The sequence below is a fragment of the Ambystoma mexicanum genome, chromosome 10 (assembly GCF_040938575.1).
Source record: "Ambystoma mexicanum isolate Mex_15411 chromosome 10, UKY_AmexF1_1, whole genome shotgun sequence".
Classification (NCBI taxonomy): Eukaryota; Metazoa; Chordata; class Amphibia; order Caudata; family Ambystomatidae; genus Ambystoma; species Ambystoma mexicanum.
In genome coordinates, this window is record NC_090932.1 from 474,446,398 (window position 1) to 474,456,985 (window position 10,588).

Genomic DNA, 10,588 nt, shown 5'->3' on the forward strand with positions numbered 1-10,588 from the left:
TGTATCTGGTCAGATCATTACAGTGTGACCTTTTTCGTCACCATCCCCTTGCACAAAGCCAAGTCCCCCAATCCTTCACTTAGAGTAATATATCAGAAGTTCAAAAACATAGAGAGAGACCAACTTGAACTTTGCCTAGCTGAAGTCAAGAACAACCAAAATGAGGACGATTCCTGTGATACACTACTGACAAACTTACTATTCCACCTTAATAAGCTTTTGGACCAGAAGGCATCGCCATAAACCAAAACCATCAGATCTAACCCTAAACAGAAACAATGGTTCTCTGAAGAACTTGTTCAACAACAAAAGGAGTAAAGAAAAAGAGAAAACAAATGGCTAAAAGGTTCTACCCCAGTCAATAAGGCACTTTGGATGGAAAGTGAGGAAACCTTTAAGAGCAGGATAATAGAGGCAAAAAAATGTCTATAACAACCAAATTACAACTTCAGCCAATTCCGCTAGCACACACTTTAACATCTTGAAATCTATAGAGAAACCTAAAGCAATCTCTCCCCCATTCACACCGACTCAAGAAGAGTGTGATAAAACTCAGATTGCGTTCTTCCATAAATTGCCAAAGCGAGGGATATAATAACTAAATCCCAATCCAGCAAAATTACATCAGCTATTCCCCCGACCGAGGTGACAATTAAAGGCATTGAAACCTTTAAATTCACAGAAATTACCTCTGAGGATATGATAAAAGTGCTTGCCACCATGAAACCAACTACCTGTGTAGAAAATATACTGCCACCTAAAATAATTCTGGAACACCCAGATATTTTCGCACCCACACTGACGAAAATCATTAATACATCCTTCAGAGATCAGTCAGTACTACAAGCCATAAAAAAGGTCACAGTAACACCACTGGTAAAGAAACCCAAGAGGCCCCAGCAACCTCAGGCCCATTACTAATTGTAATTTAATTCTAAAGATCATGGAGAAGATATCCACCACGCAACTACAGGTCGACATGGAAGCATCAGAATCCCTACATTCCCAACAATCGGGATTCCGACCAGCCCAAAGAACAGAGACCGCCATGCTCGACCTACAAACTAAAATGCTTAGCATCATGGAAAAAGGGAGGGCTGCCCTTCTTATCCTACTTGACCTAAGTGCAGCATTCGATCTGCTGGATCACAACTTACTTAAAACAGTGTTAGAGGAAACAGCTAAATTCTCCACAGAAGCAATTGGCTGAATAATGTAATTTCTAAAAAATAGGATCTCTGGGGTACACTGGGGAGATAAATTCTCTCTGAAAAAGGAAATCTTATGTGGCGTTCGAGCATATCACCTTTACTTTTCAACTTATACCTGCGATATGTTATGATGTAAGTATAAGTTAATCCCTGTTGGCACTCGGCTCTCATAGGCCGCTGTCGCTGTAATGAAATAAATTACTGTTTCTTCATCACTGCTGCCTGGAGCCCTTATTTCCTCACGATACCTATGCCAAGTGCTCGATCACATTAATATCTTCTTTCCCAACCATGCTGATGATACTCAGCTGGTGATCGAACTAAGCAGGGACAATGAACACTTAACCATGGTCTATAATACAGAAGAACTATGGATGGACACAAATTGGATGTGCTTGAACAGCAAAAAAACAGAGCTTATGGTATTTGGGTCTCACCAAACCACAGCAAATCTATCCCTGACATATAGCTTGTTCCAGATAAAAGACACCAAAATACAAGTCTTGAGCAACATCAAAACCCTGGGAATGATGCTGGAGGCTCCACTGGGGACTGAAGCTCAAGCTCTGTATATAAAAATAAACATGCACCTACTACCTCAGACTACTAAAAGCCATCAGGCTTTATCTGTCAGAAGACAACTGCGCTACCATAGCAAGGGCCACCATTCTATCACACCCGGACTATGGTAACGCACTAATCTTGGGGGTCCAACAAACAATGTCTCCAGAGCTATCAAGTCGTTCAGAATAACGCAGCGAGGATCATTAAGAAAAAAAACAAATCCGAACACATTAGCGACTCGAGAAGAGAGCTACACTGGTTTAAAATTGAAAATAGAGTCCAATTCAAGGCCTTGACACTGGCGCATAGATGCATCCACGGGAAAGAACCAGCCTACTTAAAATCCAAAATCTATTGGTGCGCACCGAGTAGAATACTCAGATCGTCAGATCAAGGCAAGATCACAGTGGCTCCACACAAGCACACGTTTGGTGCAGGAAAATCCTTCCCCATACTAGTCGCTGGTCTGTGGAGCAATCTCCCCGCACACATAAGAATAGAAGCAAACTATATGTGCTTCCGCAAACAAGTGAAAACCCACATCTTTAACTAAGCACCCTCTCATTTTTAAGACATTTTGTCATGCACGTCTCATCTTGTGTCTTGTCCCAATCTATGGTTGTACCATGTGTCCTTGCTTCTGCACCCCGAGGCTTGTGAGCTACTGGCACAATATAAATAAATACATAAATAAATAAGAGGGTTCAAGCCACATCCCGACACCCAGTTGGCCTTCTCACTCGTGGAAGTGGTATCACACACTTGCAGAAATGCACCATGCTGCCTGAGAAACTGTGAGTCGGTAGTGGGATTAAACAAAATCATGAACTCAAAGCTCACTGAGCAGCCTTCATTGCACTTTCCAGAGAGTGATGCCTATACACAAAACACCTCTATATGGCCCCATGCATACAGACTCTGAGGTGTTGGTGACCAGCAGTGTGCACAAGCGTTCCAAACATGTGCTACAGGGGTGTCTGAAACCCTGCAGCTCTGAATGAGACAGTTTGTGTGAAGTATGGAGATTTGCCCACAGTGTTTGAGGCTTGGCACCTCCAATTCAGAGTGCATAAAGTGTATCCAGCAAAGTTGTGTGGGAATCACTGAGATGCTGCTGATGCGCTTGAGTTTAAGTATCTGAGATCCACCAGACTCCAGTGAAGCCGGATACATTTTTCTGAACCAGCTTAACCAGCTTACCTTAGTATGTGCTCGAGAAAAACTCGTCATCGTTCATGTACCCAGCATTTTGTGCAAGCTTGACCTTACCTTAACATACCACGGTAACAGAGGAGTGTCATTGAGTAATTTTTCCATGTTGAGCGGGAACATGAAAACATTGCCAATAGAAGACAAGAGTGTGAAAGCTTTGTGTGTGGAGTTTATTTCCTCCTTGGTATGGTTCACAAGCCCCTTCATGAGGAACACCACTGGTCTGTCGGGGTAAATCCTGGCAGCCGATTCCAGTGCACACGAAACCAGAGGTCGAGGCTCTAAGCAGTCACTAGTCTCCAAGAAAATGATACCAGTGCCGGGCCTCAGGACATCATCTATGCTGGGGGGCTTTCTGAAGGGCAGGGGTACACACAGAAAACAGTCCATCTTGAAGGCCAGTCTGTAGAGAAAAGTGCATGTGGTGATGGACATGAAGATGATGATTATACGGGAAGCCTTCAGCATTGCTTGCGATCCTGTACCTCCTTCTCTCAAATCGGGGATTCAGGCGCACACGAGCTTCAATAATTGCAAAAGGGAGGTGTTGGCCCTGTGCAGAAGAGACGAGCTTCACTGATTCAATTACACAGGCAGTCAGCGCATGTTACTTCATTGTCTGAGCTTAACATCAGTGGAATGAATGAGGGGCACATTCCCCCATATGAAGGATTGTGCTTTCACATCCTCATAAATGACCCCTTGCCATAACTGTTCAAGGTCAACCAAGTGCAAAAAGGTACACCACTCCATCATTTTTAATATGCCATAGACCAGGGTGAAAGGTGTGATATATTAAACTTGATCTTTCCTGATGCCTTTTTGATTAAGAAGTATTTTAGAAGAACTAAAACAAAGTGTACAATAAGTATGCAAGGCAGATCAGGTTTACACAGCGAAGTATGGAAGCCAAGAGAAGAGCAGGAATAGAAAAAAAGAAGAAAATTAAGTCGGCAGGTGTGGAGTGAAATAACAAAAGATGAGATACAAACTTGTCAGCAATATTTGTAATATTTACAACCTCATACTGTGCCTTTTGCTGCTGTATTATACCCTACATCTTCTCGGACCATGGCCCCCGTGTTTATTTGCTTCTTATCCATCAATAATGCACCTAAGGGAAAACTAACTGCCCTTCTCCACTCTCTGCAGGGAGCGGTACTAAATCCAACTTGCACTGCCCAGGTGAAAGGTTTTAAACATACCCAACATGGTGCATTATCTGCTGTCCTGCAGCCTGAATAACCAATGCCATCCCTGAGATGAGGGCAGTCACATAGGGGTGAAATGTGCTATGCTTAGGCTTTCCTACTGTTGCACAAGCTCCCCAAACATAGTATTGGTAGCGTAGTGCAGTTTACTGCAATTTTTGCTCGTCATATGTTTTGGACTACAACTACCATCAGCCCTAGCCAGTGTACTTATTTATTAATAGGCAGCTAACTACTCTCCTAGGCACTTACATCTGCACACTCCCTTGCATGTCCCTCCTGGTAACAACTTGCACTTATCCCTCTACCCCTCATCCCTTCTCTCTCTCTCGGCACTTGCACATTCTGAATGCTCACAAGGCCTAGTAGCTCTTCCTCTATCCTTCATTGTTATGTTTGATTTTCATTCACATATTCCCTCCCTGTTGCCCTATGGGTGCTTTGAAGCACAAATCACTTGCTGTATGAGCACCTTACAAATGCCCAATAAATAAATAAATAAATAAATAAATAGAGTGAGTGGGGTTAGGGTGGGTTGGTGGTGACAGAGAGAGTGGGAGAAGATAGGGAGGGGTAGGGCAGGTAGGGGTAGTGAGGGTGGGGATTGGGAAGGCGGGGGAAGAAAGAGAGGTGTAGAGTGAGAGGGGGGTGGTTAGGGTAGTTATTGGTGATTTTGTGGGGTTAGATGGATTGGGCTTGTGGTGGGTGGGTGATGGTAGTTTGTGGGCAAAAAACATGAAGAACAAAGCAGCCATGTGAGGATTTGTAAAAAGTAGCCCAAACATCCCACACTAAACCAACTCAGCACACGTGAAGGGGTGGATTGGGTGGGGCTAGGGAGGGTGGGGGTGGTGTGGGCGAGGGGATATAGAGATTAGGGTGGGGTAGAGAGAGTGGGTGTTTGATGGGTGATTGTTGAAAGGCAGCCTAAGGAAACAAAAAATAATTCTGCAGTCAAATGTAGTTTAGAAGTAGCCCAAGTGTCCATGGAAACATAGACATGGCTAGAGTGGGATGGGTGGAGCTAGTGAGATTCAGGGTGGGGGTAAAGAGATTGAGCATGAAGTTGAAAGATGGCCCCAGGAGGACAAAACAACTGCTGTCAAATAGCCCCAAATTTCCCTGAAAAAACTGTACAAAATAACCCAATATGAAATCACTGTGTAGCTGGGAAATGGAAATCCCAGCACCTGACTTGCTTCTCACAAAGCTGCTGATTGTAGCAAATATTGTTAGGGAACTTCTCATTGAGTAGTACGGCAGAGGAGTTTGGAAAACAGATGTTAGTGTTTTGGCGGTTTCATGCCAAGGTATTGCTCGTTGCTATACCAACCAGATATTCTCAGTACATAACCCCCCATTCCCTCTCTCTCTCTTTTATAACAATAGTGTCGAAAATGTTGGTGGCACAAGTGCCACAAACATTCGCCAAAACCAAACAGATGGACACAAACATAATGCACACAGTGAGAGTAAGAAGGGGAGAACGAAAGAACAAAGAGGTGGAAATGGAAGCAGAAACGACAGAGAGATGTGGAAGGGGAGCAAAGGACAAAATGTATATAGAAAGCAAAGCATGACAGAATGAGAACATATAGGGGAGGAGTGATAGCAGAAAAGATCGAATAAAATTGTCAGGGAAGCAGGGCTGGGATAAAAAGGTATGAAAGGGAAAAGAATAACAGTAACAAGTTGAAAATCATAGGGGAGGGAGGTAGCTGAAAGCACTGGTCAGATAAGTAATGTATGTAGTATAGAAGCATGATGATTGTTCAGTAGGCCTGATGAAAACATCTCTGTGGAGTTCTATAGGATATGCAAAGAGAAAAATACCTAAAACAGAAAATGAGAAGGAAGGCTGGAAGTAGGACAGAAAGAAAGTACTTGAAAGGAAATCTGGGCCGAAAGATAGTGTTTGATAATAAAGCGAGGCCAAAAAGGAGCGGAGATAGAACGTGACAACAGTAGAGCGGTCAATGGGAATCAAGACAAACGATGTAGTTATGAAGGGATTATCAGGGGGAAAGGCGAGGTTAATGGAAATGAGTGTAGAAAGGTAGAGATTGATAAGGAAAGCGGGCTGATAAGATGTACAGAAACCGTGAGAAAGAGCAGTAAATATTAATAAGGACACATACAAAAAAAATGTTAAGAAGGGATCCCGAGGCTTCAATCGAGGATACAAGAAATCATGGTAAAATGTTGGGGCAAAGGGGGGTGTCAAAGCAGAAAGTGGCTGCTGAGAGGCAGTTTGGGGTGGCAGGGTGATGGTGAAATGAAGAACAACAACGGAGGGAGAAAGAGATGGAAAAAACGATCATGGCATGCTACTCGGTTGGGAAGTGATTGAGTCAAAAAGAGTCAAGAGATAGGGTAAGAGGACAGAAATGAAGACACAGATACATTTAGAAAATGATCAAAGGAAAGCTGAGCAGAGCTGCAGAAGTACAGGAGAAAGGGACATAGCACCTAATGAGTGACCTTCAAGGAGAGTTAAGACAGGAAGAAATAAATGGGATCACGGTAGAAAGGCCGGAGTTAAAGAGTAGTAAATGAGAGATTGACTTGGACTAGTACCTGCATAAAAAGGTCAGAACTTCAGAAGATGTTCTGAAATCTGTTTGAATTGGGCTTATTTTTTTAATGCAAATTAACTGTGTAATTATGATGTGTAAAGTGTGATATTTTATTTTGAACTGTATACACAATAATACATTACACAGGTAAGAACTAGCAAGAGATCCAGGCAGAAAGTGGGAGTTGGAAGGGTTTTGACACAAAGAAATATAACATAGCCTTTGCCACTGGCCAAAAGTAGGGAGGGGTCATAACCCCCAGCAGTAATGACCCCTCACGAGATCTATAAGGCTATTAGCACATAGTGCTTCTAGTAATCGAGGTTTTAGGGGTAGTATTAAGTAAAATATGTTATTTTAATAATGATTAAAGTACATAAAACTGTAATAGTAAATAAAATGTGGTTATATTTTGTAATAATTAAATGACTAGGTTGCCTTTGTAAGGAAAGCATTTTCATTGCAAACTAATTGATTACACTGGATCGGTTTTACATGAGATCACCCTAGGTGCAATGTCAAAGTGGACGTGTTTTCTTTACAAAAGTCAAAGCATGATTCCATGTTTACCTTCAACTTTGTTGTGTTAAATGAGGTTGGAGTGTCTGGTTGGAAGTAACCTGTCCGGAAAATTGCATTGCCATTTCTTGAATGCAAATGCTTTCTCACTGACATCATTTTACCAAAATACCAGGGGTAGCGGAATTGACATCACACGACCCTTGACCCCTGATGACATCACAGGAAGTGATGTCATTTGACCCCAACCTGAAGTGATATCACAGGAAGCGATGGAACACGACCTTTCACCCATTGACAAAACAGGAAGTGACATCACATAGCATTGTACACTACGAAAGAATATGGTTACGATATCACTATAATGTGATGTACATTTCATACAAGAATGGATCACCATATGTATCGTTAAGATCAGTGTCTATATACCCTTATTACCAAATTACTGTGAATGCAAGCAGACGACCATGACCAAATGATAATGATGTGTTATCATATAGCACTTACGCTTAATTGCTTTATATAGAAAACATTATACGCCCAATATCACCCAACCTGTGTTGGTACTCGTTTATCGACCTCAGAAGGATGAAAGGCTGAGTTGAGGCGTTTAAGAACAGACTAAATCAGTGACTCACCCCCTGGAGTGTCCCTGAAATAAACCTTTAATGAGTCTAGCAATTATTGTATAGAATTCCAGAAAGACACATTATTTGGCATTTTGGCATTCCTATTCCTTCGTATTTAGGGTATGTGCTGAAAGTGTTAGACTTGTGGCTCTCTTGTTCTTATTTTTCTTCTTTTTATTAAGGGGCCTGAACAAAAAAGTCAGCCACTCCAGAAGTAAAGAGCCACATGCTCCTGGCCACAGCCCAGGAGCTTGCATTACAAAAAAAGAAAATAAAAAAAAACCTTTTTTTTAGCGGTCGCAAGTGAGACCACACAGATCACAAGGGAGACCTCAGAGGTCGCAATTGCGACCTCTGGCGACCCCTAAATGACGTCCCTGTGCTTTCTGTTCTTTCCCTGGCAGCTTCGGAAGTCAGAATGTCTGGAAGGCAGTCAATAATAGTAGTTATTGACTGCACTCCATATATTCCATATATTATTTTTGGCTGAGTGGAAGTTCATTATGACTGCCATGTGCTAATGATAATGACCTCAAGGGGAAGATGGAAAGGAAATCAGTGCAGCGCCTGAGAAGGAGAGACGGAAGGGGGGGGGGAGAGAGAGAGAAAGAGAGGGAAAGAGAGATTGCATTAATTGCTGGAATTGCGATATCTGTCCGCTGCAGTGTGTCTTTTTTTGGGATTCAAGCACATTAAATTGTGAGGTGGCAATTTTGTCGCACCTTGAAACACTTGGGTATAGGCGCGTTGCAAATGCCATATCATATCATATCATAACAGAGAGGAGAGTGTGTTCGGGCGGTGTCGTGGGTGGTGCGTGACAAAAAAAAGGAGGAGGGGTGCATAAAACTGCATTCTATTAGCTACACGGATTACAACAGGCAGTGTATTTTTTAATTGTGTTTGTTTCAGGCTTGATAGTGCATTTAAACCAAGATGTGATTGTTTTATGCGCGCATATTACGGTGCATGGTGGTAATTGTAGGCTTCCATTAAGGGCAGAGAAACTAAAGCTGCACTCAAACAATCCGTGTAGACTGTTAAGTCTAACGTGCAGATATGTATACTGAGGCGGAAGGACAGGAGCAGCTAGAACATAGTAAGTGAAGTAGAAGAGAGAAGTAGTGACGGAGAGAGAGGGGATTGATATTGCCTGGAGGACTGCGACAGCGTGCAAAGGGGTGCATGCAGCTCTTGAAAGGGAAAAGTTGACGGAATTATTGCCGAGAGGAAAGAACGAAACGGGGCAGGGAGAGTAGGCATCAGGCGAGAGGGCAAGAAAAGGAGGTGGTAAAACGGTCATTTCAAATATTCAAGCAGGGAAAGGAATCGTCAGAAAAAAACAGAATGGTATAGGGTAGACATGGATAAGGATGAACAAAGAGACCAGAACGAACGCACAGGAGAGAATTAGGAGGGCAGAAATGTAAGCAGAAAAAAATAAGAAAGTGACCAATGGAAGGAGCGATTCGACACCGGGGAAAGTCATAGAAAGTGCAGGAAAGGGCGGAATGGGACCGAGAGCGGTGAAGGCTAGGAACTCCGGCGAATGGCAGAAATAGGGTGTGAAATAAACGGAGAGTGGAAGATTAGTTGGGCAGACTTGGCTACGAGGAAGATAACGAGGTGAAAGAGAGTCGTAGAAGGGAAAAGGGATGGGCTACCAAGGGTGGACAATTGGTCACTTGTAGAGCAATTTATTCTAGCTTACCTCACAGAGGCTACAACAGATGCAGAACGCGCCTTCGTTTGTTATCGTGTCCCTGACAATGGAGCGCAGTCCTAAGCAGCTGCTCAGTTGAGAGACGGTCTTGGAACATGCAGCTGCGACGCCCTTTCTCTGCTGGAGGCCCGGAAAACCATGTCTTACTTCTGCATCTTGCGCTTTCAAAGTGCCCTGCCTGTGCTAAGTAAAGCTTCACACAGAGCTTTGCGAGCGCTCTGTTTGCATTGTGCGCGTGGGTCATTCCTTCTCAAAGAACAGGCATGACCCCGGCACCTTGGAGCACATGCGCTGTTTACCTTCCGTCAGTTCTTTCATTTCAATTGTAAAATGCGCACTACTGTCTCTTTTCATGTGTGGAAACATGATAGGTTCATAATCACGTCACTGCCGGATCATCTACTTGGGTGTTGTAGAATATCTGGCAGCCTTTCCCTCGGGATTCCTTATCTGGAGGCCAGGGTCTACTGAGATGTTTCTGTGATGGCCCCAGTGAATATTCTGGGCAACCACGTCCACCACTATTCCATCTTGAAACCAGGACAATGAACCACTGTTAACTTGTGCCCTTGCCAACTCAAAAACTGCAGTGGGAGCTCCCCACTCAACTTCCCTAGAGGGTGCAGATAACACATGCATGAATGTTGGGGTTCATCTGCAACAGAAAGGTTGTGCTGTACAGGTATTTGTAATAAGCTAAAGGCACCCAGTTCATTAATGTAAGTTTATTCAATCTTAAGTGTTGGGAAGGAGAGGGTCTTCCCAACCCCTAGTTGATACCAAACAAGGACTATAGAACACATCCAGGGAGCAGGGAGGTGGGGGGTGCACATCAGGGTCGGACTGGGACAAGAAATGGGCCCTGTCACCCAAAAAAAAGTGGCCCACCCCTCACCTCAAAAAAGTGGTTCACACCTTGCCTCATGACCCGTGACCTCTGATG

At 43.4% G+C, this 10,588-nt stretch overlaps 1 protein-coding gene across 1 annotated transcript in view; it reads right to left on the reverse strand.

Moving 5' to 3' along the window:
- LOC138492891 (alpha-1,4-N-acetylglucosaminyltransferase-like) overlaps positions 1 to 3,483 on the reverse strand; it is a 338,960-nt gene extending 335,477 nt beyond the window's left edge. Inside the window, exon 1 of the mRNA XM_069620204.1 lies at positions 3,045 to 3,483. Coding sequence (XP_069476305.1) covers positions 3,045 to 3,455 — 411 coding nt within the window. The 5' untranslated portion in view covers positions 3,456 to 3,483. The remainder of the gene's footprint in view (positions 1 to 3,044) is intronic.
- Between the last annotated feature and the right edge of the window lie 7,105 nt (positions 3,484 to 10,588).